Source organism: Meleagris gallopavo, chromosome 6 (genome assembly GCF_905368555.1).
Source record: "Meleagris gallopavo chromosome 6, MGAL_WU_HG_1.1, whole genome shotgun sequence".
In the NCBI taxonomy this organism is placed as follows: Eukaryota; Metazoa; Chordata; class Aves; order Galliformes; family Phasianidae; genus Meleagris; species Meleagris gallopavo.
The window spans coordinates 22,596,604-22,614,120 of record NC_139409.1 but is presented as its reverse complement, the minus strand read 5'-3'; the positions used below and the strand labels follow the sequence as shown (position 1 = coordinate 22,614,120).

The 17,517-nt window shown below is 39.4% G+C and overlaps 1 protein-coding gene across 4 annotated transcripts in view; it reads left to right on the top strand.

Annotated features, from left to right (window-relative positions):
* CDK6 (cyclin dependent kinase 6) overlaps window positions 1-17,517 on the top strand; it is a 132,795-nt gene that overhangs the window by 21,503 nt on the left and 93,775 nt on the right. For all 4 annotated transcript variants that reach the window (XM_085227441.1, XM_085227439.1, XM_085227440.1 and 1 more), the window contains exon 3: window positions 7,945-8,080. In XM_085227441.1, coding sequence (XP_085083567.1) covers window positions 7,945-8,080 — 136 coding nt within the window. The remainder of the gene's footprint in view (window positions 1-7,944; window positions 8,081-17,517) is intronic.

The window sequence follows — 17,517 nt, the reverse complement described above, 5'->3', positions numbered from 1 at the left end:
TCTGTTTAACTACTCTTGTTTTCACAGTGAATTTCACAGTACTTTTGAAACATGAGCCTTTTGGTTTTCTAAAAGTCAGCTTTTGATCCTGCCTTGAAAAATAGAGACCATTCAGTCCCAACTCTTCCTACGAAGCACTGTAGAAATGTATTTCCTTACAAGGTTTAAGTATTAAAAAAGCACTCTTCTTCCGTCATCGTGCACAGTACCTGCTTTTTGTCATTCAGGTTTGCCTGGGCATCTCTGAAAAGCAAGAGCTCAGAATCAAATTTTCACTACATTTACTTACCACTTTAAAAAATATTGAATACAATGCATCAGGAACTGCTGTGACATTACTCTACGAGATAGTACAGAAAATCTAGCAGGACATCTAATTTCATGTTTTGACTCCTTTTTGTATCAGGTGGAGGGTTATTGTTTCCTGTGTTATTTTAGATATGTTGGCATCACCATTGAGTTAACTGTCTCAAGTGTAGACAGATTGGATGATTAAACTACTGAAGAATAAGTAATAACTTATACAGCTATAGTCTTTGGAAGATGAGTCACTGATTTGATTAAAGTCTAGGAAAGAGAATATCAACTTAGATTTACATTTTAGGTTTGGCATAGCTCAACTTCTGAAAGGAGGAATTTGTAACAAGCAATTCACTTGTCATCTACCCATAAACAGAGACTGCATTTTCCTGTATCCCATCTTGCATAAGGTATAGCTGGGAGCCTAGGGTAACTGCTGTGCTCCTTGCATTTGAATTAAACAAATTCAGTATTCAGGCAGCAGTTTTATTTATGTGTTGAGCAATTTAGAGAATGCAAAAAGGAATGCAACTCTCCTGGGGAAGGTGCTCTGCAGAAAATCTGAAACATTTAAGAGGGGTTGCACATGCACTACCCACGAATCCAAGGATCTTTAATTTGAGTTCTGAACTGGAAGCTTCCAGGAGCTTCCAGGAAGCACTCCATGTCACAGTGCTAAATGTACATTTTTGTGCTCCAGGGTCGCAGGAGAGCACCACGAATAGGTCATATGGCAGCTGCTGATTGTGCAGAATCTGCCAGTGACTGTCTTGCAGCAGGCCAGGTTCTTCTGACATGAGCTGTCTGCCTCTGGCTGTTAGCGTGTGGAGCAAGTACTCTGAAAAACTGGTGAGCAGTAGGGTGAGTCCTGAAAGCTGAAGTGCTGCAGTCATTATTGACCTGCATCAGATTCTTTTCTGTTCCTCCCTCTTAATGATCACCCTTCACAAAGACAGTGAACAAGAAATGGCAGTGTTAGGACTGAAAAAGACAGCATTATGCTATAAACAAAGAGAAGTGCAGAGAACATCTTATTTTTTCTTGAAGTAATTCTCTCAGCAACTGAATCCATTAGTGACTTGGGGGGCGCGGTGAGTAAATGCGCTTGGCCTTTTCATCTTTTGGGCACAAACCTTGGCTTCTGTTGAATACGAAAATGATTTTTTGATGGTTTCATGGGAGCAGACATTTGTCTGCATCACAGAACTGTTCCGGCTGGCACCAGTGCTCACTGCAGCTTGAGGAGGCCCAGCGTGGAGCGCAGGATGCTGCAGGCCGGGTCCCCGCAGCACCAGGCCCTGAATGCCTGCCCAGGCAGCCCACACCACCAGGCTTCAGCCGGTGCTATTTACTTCGCCTTCAAGAGCATCTATTCCTTTCTGTCACTTTTGCTGTCTCTCCTCCTCACACACACTTAAAGAACAAAAACATCTTTTATAGAGCTAAGCATTTTAAATAATTTTTCCAAGTCAAAAAGGGAAAGACTGGAAAAAATTACAGCGCAAAGCTCAGCTTGCAGATGAACGATTGCCTTGTCATCCTAATATCCCCCTTCCTTCCCTTGAAGCTCGCTGCCGAGTGGGCTCTAAGCAGGAATGCTGGCTGGCCTCAGCTGGGGTGGATCTCAAGGCGAGGGCGTTGGGCTGCATCACACTGCTCCTTCTGCGTGGCTGTTCTGCGCTGTGCCCAGCAGATAGTGAATGGGTGACATCTATCTGCATGGCATCTGCCTGTCTGAGATAGATAAAAGTCATTTATTTTATCTGATGTTATGTTCTGTCCTTTTCTGTAATGTGCTTGAAAGAGTTTCTTCTGAGGACAAGAGACCCTATTACTATTTTTTGGGAGGACAACAGGGCCGGGAAAATGTCTCATAAACTCCAAGAACCCAGTAAAAATGCAGAGAATAAGAATTTGAGACTAAAAGTTGCCATTGGTGGTGCTGAGATAACCAGGGTTATTTTAATGAATTGAGTTTGACTTGAGACGTCTGCCTGCTGCTGTCAGGAGCTCCAGGTGGACTACAGTGCTGTGCTACATGCAATGCTGTGCTGTCACATTGCCTATTTCAGCACCAAGGTGGTCAGTCAAGGGTAGTCCAAGTGCCCCTGCATCATCATGCAGTCTGCCATAGAGGTGTGTCCTGCATAGCAATGTACACAGTGCCGGTGCAGCTGGCATGACAAGTGCATTGAGAGGCTTCTTAAGACACACACTTTTGAAACGGGAACTTAGGTCTTGCATTAATGAGTGTTTTACAGATGTTATCACCAAAAAAAACAAATAAAAACCAACCAGAAACAAAAGCACTTAAAAGATGAGATACTTTGATCTTAGAGGCTCATTCATCTGCATGTCCTCTTTTGACATCTAGAATTATTTCACTAAAACTCCTCAGAGCAAAAAGAACCTATATCCGATGTCTGAAATGCCAACTCACAAAAGCATGGTGGAGCAGGTGACTGCTGATGAGGATGAGACAAAGCAGCATCTCCTGAACAAAGGGAAAGAGCTCTGTCATACGTTTTTGAGTGTGAAGCTGTATTTCCTGTTTTGCTACGTGGGACGTGGTTCTCGTCACGCACATGTTCCAGTTCACTTGCCCAACTATTGTGTTTCTCATCTGAAATACGTCCCTGTTGTTAAAATGTTTGGTATATGTGATCCCAAGAGGAGACTGCTTTCCATTAGCAGACTGTTTTTCTTCTTCAAAAGCAAAGAAGGAGAAGGTAACTAAAATTAAAAGTGTGGGGAGAGCTGCCATTTACAAGGAGTACTTCGTTTAAAAGGTTGGGCTGAATGAAGGGCTTTCAAGTGGTGAGGAGTCAGATCTTACAGACTAGTGGCTTCCAGAGAACGGAAGAGTCTAAGGCTGCTGCTGAAATTTGGACCCAAGAGATGCCTGATGCCTGACTGTCATTCTTCGGTGTTTTTAGGTATGAGATGCTGAAATTCTTGTGCATTTGAAAATTATGTACTGGCAGGATTAACCGGAGCCATGGGTAGTGAAAGCAGAAGCTATTCAGGCTGCCCCAAACATATTTGTCAATAAACCTCAATCATGACCTGTAGTAGTTTTGGTATCTCGATTTTGTCATGTTTGCATGAACACTGTCGTACTTATGTTTCATGATGGTTTTCTGTCTCATAGTAAATACCTTTCAGAGTTATGCTGAGACCACCGAACTCTTTCCTATCTAAGTCTTTGTCCACATTTCTGAAACCTGGAAGCATCTTAAACATTTCTCCTTCTCAGTGTCTCCAGTTCTCTTTTTCTTTTTTTTTTTTTTTTGTCACACACAATCTAGGAAGCAATTCTTCCTGGGAAGAGACTGTTCCTAAGAAAATTATGGTAAATCCCTATTACTGAAACACTTCTGAGGGCAGAGATTTTCTTTTTGTTCTGTGCTGTGAGTGACCAGCAAAGTAACAGGATCTTTGTTCATGTTGGATTAGCCCTACTGCAATAAAAATAACAATAAGCTTTTGGATGCTTTGGCAGCGAGTATTCCCTTTATGCTCTGGTTAATTTTCCAGTTGTACTTACTCATCTGTTTGAGAGTAACCAAGGGAGCTAATGTCCTGCAGTTTTTCAGGTCTTCAGTCAGACCTCTTGTTTGGTATTCTCTGCAGGTGGCAAGCCTGGTAGCCTGATGGTTTTGATCTCCATCTCTGCTGCCTCAGTTTGCACAGAAAAAAAAATGTTTATTCCTTTTGAAAAGGGTAACTTTATAACAGTTCTCAGAGCATCTCAAAAGCAAATCTAATAACACTGAAAGACCTTCTAGAAGCTGTTAGCAAATTAGTACCAGTCAGAATATATGCCGTGTTTTCAAGGGAATTGGCAAACTGCCTTTTTTCTGCTGAAAGCATTTAGCATTCAGATGTTGTGATATAAAATAAAGATGAAATGGGATTGCATTTATCAGATTACTTGTAAGAAATGACAGGGACTTCAGGATGCATTATCTAGTTTATTACATTCAGAAAAAGGAAGATAGTTTTGTAAAACAGATACAGATTTGTAGCTGATAAGCTTTTTTACTTTAGTACTGTTAACCTGAAAAAATGCATTAAAACATAGGTACTCATTAAATGTCTGTTGAACAGTGTGTTAGTTCAGCTCAACGCATCAGGCGATACATGACTTCCAGCCAAACATCTTGTTAAATACTTGCAGGATTTCCCATAGCGGATCTTACTTCAATCAAATAATTCAATCGTTTCATTTGTAAGTACAATAGAAGGGCAGGGCTTGTTTTTACGGAGAATTCCGTGTGGAAATCCTGTATTAATTGAAGTACATTTACTTCACTTAGGACGGTGGCCACATCCTAACTCTTTAAATAGAAGGTCTTTTTCTCTTGCCTGTTCCAGAGAGACAATGACACACAGAGCTGGCTCATCATGTAGAGAAAATCATGAGGAAATGGCATGAAAGATAACCAGTGCACACAACAGAAGTATGCCTAACTAAAGAAGGCAACCCTGTGTATTGTTTTCTATAGTGGATATAAAATAATTTATAAAAAGTAGTTTGATCCCTACGGACACTATCCAGTGAAGATGCTGCCTTGCTCAATCTTCTTTGGGCTGCTCCAAAAGTAATGCCTTCTGTTTTATTACATTGGCCCATGACATCAAAGGTGGATGTTGGTGCTATGAAATAGAGGTTAAACCTTCCCAATATTCCGTAACATGCTATTGCCATGTGACAGAGGGCAGCAGACATGGAGGAGTGGTGTCTGACATGGAAGTGTGTATGAAGTGAAGGTGTGAAATTGAATTCCTCTGTGCGGGAAAAATTGCACCCATTGATCTTCATCGATGCTTAGCTAATGTTTATGGAGTTTATGCAGCATGCAGCTCTCGTTCACTGCTAGCAAAAGTGCGTAGCTGATGGTGGTGACTGTTGAAAAATAGTATTTTGTAGCTGAAAATTTGCTCTTTATTTCCTTGGAAATAAATAGGAAGCCTTACTTTTGGAGTGACCTACATATTTTCAAAATTATTAGCGCAGGCAGTGCCAGATGTCTTTTTGTAATATTGCAGATTCATGTAAGTTATGCTTTAAATTATTGTCTTTTTAAGGCAACACTTGTTTTCTGCAAGTAAACACAATGCACTTCCAACCAGTCCCATGTATGATATGGAGGTTTATTAGCAGTAGACCATTTAGAGTTTCACATAATGGCTTTATAAAAGGGAAAGATACTATTACTCAGGAATACATTATGGCTCAATAATAGAAGACTAGAATTGCACTCCTTAGAGTTCCTAATTCTGCTATGTCAGAAAATGCCAGCATTAAAATAAGCTCCACCCAGAAGAACTAAACAGAGAATCAGCATTTCCTTCTGAGTTGTGAGTTGGAAGTTTCCTGTTGCTTCTATATTGTATACAGTGAAATCTTTTTTCCTTTTTTTTTTAGCAAATTATAATTCTGCTGTGGTTGAAAGGATGATTTTGCCAGTGTATTAAATACCAGGCGAAAGAGGTGTTTTAGAACATTTTTAGGTAAATGTACGTCAACACAAAGAAATCATACAGTTGGAAATATTTTCCAGTGTTTATGTTCAGATGTTCAGACCTGTCTGGCTCCTCTCTATTTGCATGTGTTGGGGTTATAGGCAGTCTGACTACATTCCACATTGATTTATATAAATGTATTACAGATTATTAACCTCCAGCCAAATAACACCAAATTTAACTTTTCAGGAAGGTTTGTGACTTTCCACAAAACTGATTCACTGTGTACAGGCATCTCCATATATACTGCATTAAGAGATTCACAAAGAGAATACTGTATATCTGTATGAGAAATGTGCTATTAACGGTCATTAGGCTCCCATAATCACTCAATAAATATTCATTTATGTGATGATTACAGATTAAGCACAGATTACATTTTCTTGAAAGAGGTAGGGCGATGGTTTCTCCATATTCTGTAACTCCAGTTCCCAAATTATTACTCACTGAAAGGCTCTTTCAGGCTAAAAGGAATGTACGTGCATCCATTTTCAAAACATGATGTCTAATAAACAATTTTCAAGTGTCTGACCAAAAATTATTTAGGAAATGCTATTAAAGTGGGACCAGAGCCATAACATGTTAAATCTATACCATCTCAAATGAAGCATAATGCTCTTTTAAACTGATGGCAGTCTTCACTGATAGTTTTGCCAATTCTTATCTTCCCTTCCTTTGTGAAGTATTTTCACATTTAAGATAAGAAGTAAAAACTCTGTACAAGGTACTTGCCTCTTCTGTTCTCAGGTGACACATTTTGAAAGTGACCTCCAGGGCTTTGCATGTCATCTGCTGTCTACAGATCCTGCATATAAAGTACTTTTTCCTAGGAAAAAGACAAAAATATTGCTTGAAAACATTATCAGAAATCCCGCAAAAATCCAAAAAGTAAACGAGCAGTTATTCTGTGTAAGAGGATAAAAGACACATGTAATGAAAGAATGTGACTTCAGTGACGCTGACCGAAATAAGTAGTACTGCTTTTGATTCGATATCAACGATAGGTTCTTCAGTTTAACAGTGTAGATATCTTTCATGATAATGGTATTAATATATATTCTTAGCTCTACTGTCATCTAATAAACGTAGCAGTTGATTTTGTGCCTTACTTTAGAGAGAGGCAGACTGGTCTGTACAATTTTTCAACTAAGTGAATGCACACATTAGTAAAGTATGTGAGCAGGGAACAGCTTTCTTCCATCTGTAGGATGATTTCCTGTTAGGACTTTTTTTAGAAGTGAGATTTAAGGGAGGATGGTGAATTTGATGGTCAGTGGTACAACAATAGGTGTGAAGTACTGAAGGATGGGCGGAATTCTGTGTAGAAGATAAAAAGCTGCCACAGTAAATGAAGTGAAGAAGGTGAGAAAAATCCTAATTAAAAAAAAAAAGAATAGAAAATAGAGTAATGAGATAGGAATGCAAAATTATGAACAGCTTTGAAAATGAGCTTGAATTTAATGTTGTGCAACATGGTAAAATGATAAAGAAATTCCAGTAAAAGAGTGGTAGAAAGTGATGAAAGAAAGCTTTTTTAGCAGTGGCATCTTGTGCATAAGGCTTTTTTCCAAGCTGTATCATGACTCTGAATGTATTCCTTGCTTCTGGAAATTTGCAGGAGTAATCAGCAAAAATATTCAATTTCTACCAAAGGAAATTTAAAGGCACATAATAACATGAGAGTTATGTGGGAAGAAACTAAAGTGTGTGCAGGCAACCTCTATCTTTTTTTTCTTGGAAATGTTACTTATATTTTTTTTTTGAGGAGTGCAGTTGATGAAGCATAGATCATGAATAAATGTCAGATCAAGTTCTGTATTAACTTTGGTTGCTCTGTCAAGAAAACACTTTCTTTTCATAAAATTATTTTAGTTTGATAAGCCGATGAATTCTTCTTACTGAATCCCATATTATAATCCCTACATGAAAGAGGTCATATTATCAATGTATCAGTAGTTATCTGATGAATCGAGAGATTGAAGTTTGCACTACCTTTGGAAAGCTCTTTTTTTTAGTTCTCTGTGCCATAGGAAATTTAAATAGACGTGTGAGCTGCAAGGTGTGTCTGTGCTGGTTCCTGTATACTTACCTCCTCTTTTCTTTCCCTCCTCTCAGATTGTTTGATGTGTGCACTGTGTCACGAACAGACAGAGAGACCAAGTTAACATTGGTGTTTGAACATGTGGATCAAGACTTGACGACTTACTTGGATAAAGTTCCAGAGCCTGGAGTGCCTACTGAAACTATAAAGGTATTTAAGAAGAAAAATGTTGGGTACCTTTCAGAAAACATTAGGTAAAGAGAACACAGATAAATCACAAAGACCTTACTCAAGCAAACTGCATTTTGACCACATTTAGTCATATCAAAATTGAGAAAAGCCCAGCTTGGGATATAAGCTGCAGAGCAATGATCCATATTCACTAACCAACGTATTTTCTTTGTGGAAATTTTGTAATTTTGAATTCCTGTGACTATTTCTTGTTTTAGTGCAGGCCTACCAAATTTGTTCCAAACCACAGAGAATGACCTTTGCTCACAGCTGTGGGCAGATCATTCCATTACTGTTTAGTCCAAGAGTGCTTGAATTTTCCCTAGGAAGAGCACTGACAATTGTTGGCTTGTATAATGTAAGTCCTATGCAGGTACACTTTCTCTTTACTTTTGGTTTCCCCAAGAAATTCCTTTCATTTCATGTCACGTCCTTCTGACATATGTAGACACCATATAGACGCCTTCTGACATATGTAGGTGTCTATACCTGTCTGTATCTCACAAGAGCAGATGATGTTCACCATAGATCTGTGGGGCTTGAATTCAGTCTCTGCAGTGAACGGAGGCTCAAGGAAGGGGGTAGTACAACCAGGTGTTGTAGAGACTGGAAGGGCTCCCAGTAACTCGGAGGATGGGCATTAAGTTTTCCCGTCACATCATCTCATATTCTGCATCTCCAAGGGAAGACCTCTTCCCAAGATACGATGTGCTTGGTACTAAAACATGTATTCCAACTCTTCTCCTGAGAATTTCATTGTGAAGAGCTACATCAAGGATCATAGCTTGAAATATATGACAGAATGTTTAAGCTTGGGAAAAGAAGCAGAAGGGCTAATGTTCCTACATTTTGACTAAATATCTAACGTTACTTTTTTTTGTGATGAAAAATAATGCGTGCTTTCAGAGAATGATTGCCTGGCATTTGTATAAGTACTTTCTGGAGGTATGTTGTGTCTTCTTAGTCTGGCAAAGGACCAGAGGGAGGAAAATAGAAAAGAAAACATAAGACCTATTTGAAATTTAGTAGTAGTAGTGTTTTTTGTTAATAGCTTCAAACTCAGAGGTCTTTGAGTACAAAAGAACATTACACAGATAAAGATCTTTTTACTTGTATCAAAGTCACAAACATACAACACCATCCAGTTCCAAAAACAGTATTTTTAAGCAACCCTAGTGGATAAAATAAAACTTAACAAAAATGAGTACAGCCTTGATTCAGTCCCTGCAGAAGACTGAAATGTACCTCTGGCAATGAAAGGACTCTTTTATGTTAATGTTTTAAGGGTTCCATGATCTTCTAGAGCTTTGATAATACTGAAGAGATCTTTATATCAACGTATCTAACATTGTAACAATGTAAAAGATAGCAGGCATACTGTCTTACTGAATAGTTGAAATACATGGGAACTGAACCACCAAGCCTCTGAAATCTGAAACATCTTTTGAGCTATCTTTCATGTAAAGCAATTGGAAGAGGTGAGCATTGCACTGAAAGGCTTCCAATTTTCTAAAACCCTGTTCTAAATTTATACAAGTATATTATAATATGAATGCATGAATATACATTTCATGGAAGTCTTATACTTGTGAAGGAAATCATTGGTTTTACTTTTAAAAAGCGCTGTTCTGCTTACACAGTTTACAAGTTCAACCCAGTTGATATGTCTGATAATTGGCACAATAAAAGAGAAAAATTTAGCCATGCAGAAACAAGGAGGGAGAATAATGTTGTTTTATGTACAGGGCGAGTCTCACCAGAAGAAGTTATTGAAAGTAAAATTCATCTTGTGATACATCCACCTCTTTTCACATGGGAGAAGAAAAGTGTAAAGAGGCTGTGTCATAGAATCATAGAATGACTTGAGCTTACTTGGTCTTTGTTGATTTTAACATTTGCACAGTAGCTGTTGTGTCCTTGAATTCTGCTTAGCACTGAAAAAAAAATAATAAATAGAACCAGTTAAATTAAATTGGACCTTATTGCTTCACTGTTCATGTATCTTAAAAACATCCAGTTTGTGAAGGTGTGTTTGCTGGTAGGTCGTGATCATCGATGACGTGAGGAAGGTTCTGAGGGCTTATTCCTAATATATTTCAATATCTTTCTAAAGACTATGTCTGTATGGATATTCTTGGTGGATACTGTAGCAAAGCATACTTCTCTTGTGGAAGGGAAATACTGCCATTTTGCAGCAACTGAGCATTTGACTCAGAAAACATACATCATTAGATTACTAATCTGACTTTTTATAGTTTGGCTTTTGAGGTTAATATGGATTCATACTTCATTTATTTTCCAGAATTGCAGACAATTTGTGTAGACTGTTTCCCCTCATTACTAGCACAGCACAAAACAACTGCCAGTATTGTAAGGCCATCTGTTAAAGTTCTGTGTCAGCAGTACCAAACTAACTGAGTAAGTTCTGCAGCTCAGGTAGAAAGTTCTAATGTATCTTTTTAGCACCATGGTGTAAACTCAACAGTTGCTGGTGGAATGTGAATGATATAAAATTGCAGTGAGATAAGTATTAGCCTCATAGGTTCTTTCTGTGTGAACTAACTACCATCATTATGCACCATCTGAGGGAGAGAGACTCAGCTTTTGCAAGTTTAGAGTGTGCTAGGGTTTTAAGTTGCTCTCAAGGATGATAAATGACAACAGTACCATTTTGAGAATTCCCTTTGTATTTAGCAGATAGCAAACTGTAGCAGTACAGAGAAGACAACTGCACAGATAATTTAAGCACGTCTAAATATTTTGTGTTTATGCTGCTCAGTGATGTTTTTCTAGTATCTGAAGCCCTTCAACAGGAACCACCCCAGAAGGTATTTTAGGAACATGTCCATTGGTGCCCGTAACATGGTGGAAGAGGAGCAGTTTCGTTTTGAGACATTGCCTGGTAGTGGGAATGCGTACTGAGGATGTAAGGCAAACATGCTCGGTTCCCCTCCCTGTCTCCAGAAGCATGAATGTGGCTGTAGTTCTGACCACTGAGTTATAGGTTTTTCTGAAAGGAGGTATTTTAATCTTTTCTATTGAAGTGCTTCCATTTTTTTTATAAGGGAGTTTTCATTGGGCTAGAGAGATAGACAGCATGACTCCAAGTGCTCGTGGACATGGCACTCACCTCTGAAAGAGAACTGTGAGCCATTAATGTCTTTAAATCCTGGATTATAATCCTGCTTGCTCTTGCTTGCTTCCTGTGTCACACCTGATTAGTATTTGTTCCATATGGGAAGAATCAGAATCAGCAATGACAACATCTTCCTTTTCTCCTCTCTACTCACCCTTTCCTCCCCTCTTTCCTTCCTGGGAAACTTTAGGGTAGTTTCTTTGTAAACTGAAGGTATGAGATCAGTTTCCTTAGGACACAGCTGTTAGTCATGCATATGCCTTCAGTGATGTTAAAACATTAATGCCATTAGCAATTCAGAGGGATTTGGCTCATCAGAGAAGGGAACAGATCAAAGATCTCTTGTATAGCAGGAGTGTATGTTATTTCTTGTGGGATGCAAGAATTACTGGGGATGACCTTCTGCTCTGGTCTGCTGACTAAGAACCGTCATGGCATTCCTGATAGCCTGGAACAGGGCAGTCAGACCATGAACAGGATTTAAGGTATGTCTTTTTCTCTGATATTACTGATTCCTCACTCAAGGGAATGGCTTTTCTGAATGTTGTTTTTCTGTTTTTCCTTTGCGCAGGAATCCTAGATCTCTGTCTGATTCAGACATACAGATTTTGCTACTTAGATGCCTAGCATGTAGACAGTACAGCAGTGAACTCAGTTTCCATTTCTGGATTTATCTGATAGTAGCCCATGAATTGTATTTTAAAAATTATCCCAGTCAAGATAATAATGGAAAAAAATGTTGCTGTTGCATCCCTGTGCACTCCATGCAACTTACACTGCCTGCTAGCAAACCATCTTTGCAGGGCTGTTGCAAAATTAATATGAAGATGTTACTTCTCAGAAAGCAAACCAGTGTTCACTGCTGCGAGGTGAGTCATCATCAGCCATCTGCCACAATTGTACCTTCTCAGTCGACCACGTATGAGATGTGGAGCAGATGTCACACAATCATGCAATTCTGCAAACAGCACAAGATATTCCAGGAAAACACATTCACCCGTACTGACAGCCTTCAGAGTGGGGCCCTGTTTAGCAACATCTCAGTTAGAAGTTACTCCTTTACCTATAAGTGCATTAAAAAAGAATCCACAAAAATTAAAAAGAAAGATACTAAAGAAAGAGCTGTTTATACTTTTTCCCAACAGTAAAGAAAAAAGCAAGGCTTAGTGAAGAGTTAAGAACCCACAAAAAATTGATCTGATCCCCAGCTGATACAGAGAGGTGTAAATCCATTAGCTTCAGTGAAATGATGGCAGTTTACAGCTAAGGATCTTTGTGCAGCATTTTCCAAGGCATTTGGTTCTGAAGCCAAATTATAATTTAGAGTTGTCACTGTAAATAAAGGAGAAACAAAATGGCTGAGCTGCTTAATTATCGTGGGTTACATCTTGTAAGTTCTTCTCTGTTGTCCTACTATCAGGGGTTGGACAGCTGCATGGAAGGGCAGTGGGAAAGAGTGCAGGTGCCCTGCACAAGTGGCAGCTCAGAAGGAAGTATGCCTTAATGGAGGATGTTCTCTGAATGTTGTGGTTCCCTCTGTTGTAGGTGTTGTCATTTCTTTCCTGTGTTGCTGCTCCATGTAAAGACAGAGCCACATCTCCCCTGATGTGGTGGTGAATGTAGTAATGCACGATCTGACCAAGGAGCTGGAGGAGTCCTGATTTAAATGAAGACACTTCTCAGCATGTAGTGTTTTGAAATTTAATGTTGTATCTGTACAGTTACTTCTTTAACCTGAATCGTATTACTATCAGTGTACAGCCACACATTTTATTGATGGTGGACTTTCATCTCCAAATCCATGCTATTTCCAGATTCAAATTCAAACGTTTTCATACTAATGATGTATAGTTGTTTTTCCGCAGTGCTGTAGCCTGAGACCTCTGTTGCTTGCAGCTGATAGCTCATAAAAATGTGAAGCACTCCAATAATTTTAAATCGCCCTGTCCTGAGCGGTGATTTAAAATCATTGGAGTGCTTCACATTTTTTCAGTTGTTCCAGTTTGGAAAGCAGTCAAGCAACACTGTAGAATAATGCATGAAAGCAGCCTGCCTGGTGTAATAATTTCGGTCTCTCAAAGCAATGACACTGGATTAAAATGTCGCAAAAGATGCCTGAGAAGGACTTTCTAAGAAGACATCTCAACCTACTTTTCTTTTATGGCTCAAAGTCTCAAGGCAGCAATGGTCCATTATGGCCATTGTGGCCCTAAGGGATGTGTCCTCCTTTGAAGTCAGGAGGAAGCTGGGGGGTCCTCCATTGTTTTCAACAGATGGAGAGCCAGAAATCATCTTTATTCAGGAAGTCAAAGGGAATTGAGAAAGTGAAGAGATTCTAAATTGTGGTAAGGGTTGGAGATTCAGCTTTTGGTAGATGAGAATTTATAATCCAGTCATTGTAAAATTGCAGAATTAAAGGACTGGAAGTGAAATGTTGCTATTTGCTGATTGAATCCCTCTTAATTCTACAAAATTGGATATTGGTTTGATGCAGTATGCTGTTCTGGATTCTCTTGAGGTGCCCTTGGTTTATTACTGATGCTGGGTTTTTGCTGTTGGAACATCAGTGTGATAGTGATTGCTACGTGAAATGCTTTGATGACACTAGAAGAAAGGGAGCACATGACTGGACTAACACTCAAGCAAATGTAGCAGTAGGGCTGAGCAACCAGGCAGCACGTCAGGCATTGCCACATTGTTCAGCAGTGAGCCAGTGGCCGTTCCAAGGAGCGGGGAGGATTTCCGAGATGCTTTTCTTTGCCTGCCATGGTAGTATGTGGTCACAATTTGCTCTGCACATAAATCCTCCCTCAGTTATCAACAGAAGTTTCACTCATTTAAAAAGTCCTTCCCTTCATCAAAGATGCAATTCTGCAGTTAAACTAATTAGGAGAAAGCTGTTGCAGCTCATGGTGTACTTGAAGCCATAGCAGAACAATAGACTAAAATGTTTGGATTTAGCCATGTTCTGAATCTTGCTTGCAAGCCATATGTTGCTTTTGACAAGTAATTTGAAGGTCATACTGCAGCAGATGTGAAATAGAGAAGAGACATTCAAAGAGCTATTCTTGATTTTTATGGGGGCAGATAGGGATCGCTGTCTTAATAGTATTTCTGTACTGGCAGGAGATCAGACCCCTATGCCTCTGCATAGTCAGAAACCCATACCTCACCCCAAAACAAGCAGACAGTACTGGGAAGAAGAGACAGAGTGGTGCATATTGTGATGAGCCAGGTCATTGGGAAACCTGACAAACGTTTATTTTCATGTTGAACTGAGCCAATCTGGGAGAAGAAGCGTCATTACGAGATACCTTTCCCATACCTTTCTCAGCAAACCCAACTTGCAGCTCAGATTCACATTAGAACATTCACAAAATACATGTATTTATTGATGGCAAATATACAGATGTAGTGTAAATTACTTCAAAAGGTGGCCACAAGCAGCTCTTCACTAGTGGAAGAGTAATACTGTAAGTTGTTACAAAACTCTGTTTTCCACCCAAGAGGAATATAATTCTTCTGCACTATCTGTGTGCACTTCTTTCGTGCCAGTGAGCAGTCAGGTTATTGCATTCCATGGTAAAAATTAATCTGAAGTGAGTTACTTCAGTGGCACAGTGATTTACTCAAGATATGTTGTGTTCATTTCTTTTGCATGTAGCTTCTGCCTGAAAATAAAATCCCATACAAATAGGGATTTGGGGGGGGGCATGTTTTCCTCCGTAGAACTTAAAATTAGTCTCAAGAATTTTTTAATGTATTTCATGTATAAACGAGTAGTCACGTAAGCACGTGCATAGGCATATAATTATTGTATTGGCCCCCTAATATATATGCAGCAAAAATGCTGCGATTTCAGCAAGTGTGAGAAGGAGAAAAGGAAATATGGTGAGTGTTGCTCTGCACTGTAGGGAGCTTGTGATACAAAAATAGCCGTGGAGAGAGGAGTCCAGAATGGGCAACTCAAGTGCTAGAGAAGAGTCGCATGGACATCAACACAAAAAGGACAGCACCTCTCCTGCGTGTGAGGAGTGTTTGGTGTGTGCTGTATTTATATGTGTGCACATGGAGGCACGCTGCACATATACACATATACGTACATATACGAATCTACATATATGGCTGCTGATACTCAGAGTCCATTCCATTAGGGCTCTGTTCTAGCTCACCACCAGGTACAGCTGAGCTGAAGGCAGTTGCAGTAACATCAAGGAATAAATGTGCCCTAGCTGAGGCTATGCCTTTCCTTCCTGCTTATGTGTGGGACCAGAGACTTGGTGGAGATCCTGTATCCAGCTCTCCTTTGCAGGTAGTGGAACAGACTTGGCTCCTCCCTGCTTTCCATCCTGTAGTCATCAGGGACAAAAGTGCAGAGAAGCAACAGCCAGTGCTGGCAGACAACTACATTCAGCTTCTGAAGCAGTTAAAGCCATAACCTCTGACACTCAGAGAATTTCCAGTATTTCAACTCAGTGTTCTCTGCCCGTGCTAATCCCATTTCCCAGTCCTTTCTTCCTTCCATCCTTTCCCTCCACCTTCATTTCTTCATCTCACTTTCACTCTATATTTACACAGGATAACATTTTCTGTCCTTTCCCTCCCTCCACAACTTTTTCTCTATCTTTTTGCTTTTCATTTTCTTTATCCCCCCCTAACCAACTCTCTCATTAAGAAATAATATGGAACCATCTCACTGTTTCTCCACCTGGGGTCTGTCTTGTCCATTTTATTTGTCCATTTTATTTGTGAGCTTTTAATGGAAGAGACTGTGTGAAAACCCTTGACTATACAATGCCCACCCTAATAGGTCCTCCTTTTTGGCTGCCCTTTACATAATACTTTGTTAAACATGAGTCATGGTAATCAGATCCCACACCAGCATTATTTGTCTGAAATTGTGCTTCTCTGTTCTGCTTGCTCCCCACCAGAGCCACACTTCACACATTTGCACAACTGCTTCCCTTATGTATCACTGCTCTGTAATCAGCGTGTGGTTCATGTTACAGGTTTCTCAGGTTTCAAAGTGAAATAAAATGAGCTTTCTTCCATTTTGAGAATATCCTTCTTTTTAAAAAGTCCAAACAAAGACACATATTATTAGTAAGTTCGCAAGCAGCTGCCAAAAGACAGAAAATTAAGAATGGAAACGTGAGTGAAATAACAGAAATACTGTTTGTGTTTGCTCCTTGTGCAACAGCAAGGGAAAGTATTGGGGGATTAAAATGGTTACTTTATTTGTAGTTTTCATAACTACAGATGTGGCTTTGTAATATTTGCCAGTGTCATTGCTCCAGAGCAGGACTATGGGTCAAATCCTTCTGTGGTGTAGCTCTTAGCTTCTTAGGGTTGCTCCAAGGTTGAGTGTGGTGCAATGCTATTAGCATCAGTTAGCAAGTAGCCTTTCAGTTGTTTTCATGTAAAGCATGAACAGCTTGCAATTAAAAAAGAGCTTAGGCTCCTAAATCAGAATCTGTCCTTAATTTGGAGATTGGAAGCCTTACCCAAAAACTCATAAACATTACTATTTTAGTTTCTTTTGACTGCTGTGTTATTGTTACAGCTATAAGTACTACTACTAATGTCACTGTACATAAAGCATCTGAAATAATGTTGGATTATATATACCTGTGCCCTTCTGGCTCAACTTCAGATTTTAAAAGAGGAGCAGAGGCTCTGCTCCAGCAAGGCACTTAATCTTCTGCTTAATTTTGTGTAAACAGATTGCTCTAACTATAGAAGAAGTGAGGTTGAAAGGCTTCAGATTGGAGGAGCTAGCAGAGTGGGATCAGTTGTTATCCTTTATTAGTGACCTGAGGAATTCCAAAGTTAGAGCAAAGAAGAAATGAAACTGTTGTTTCTGTAGTCTCAGATTAGTCATAAACATGCTTTTTGCTTGTGCTTTGTCAGACCAAGGAAGTTCACTCAAAATGTATGTGTAAGCAATGTCTGTATCTTTCGAACCAGACTCCTGACTATTTACAAAAGTGTGTCATAGTTGGTCATCATAGTAAACTGACTCAGTAACGGAAAAGGACTCTGCAGGATCACAGGTTTAGCACAATGGCTTGTTTGTTTGTTTCTTTTTTTATTAATATCATAACTGTTCTGACCACAGAACTTACCCCGTTTGCCTTTGAAAATCATGACCCTTGGGAATACTCATTCAAAAGAATCTGATTTTTACCATTCTGACCAATGCCTAAAAGCCAGCACATGATATCTTTATTAACATTGAAGTGTGTCATGCCATAAAGAGCCCATTGAAATGAATGGATTA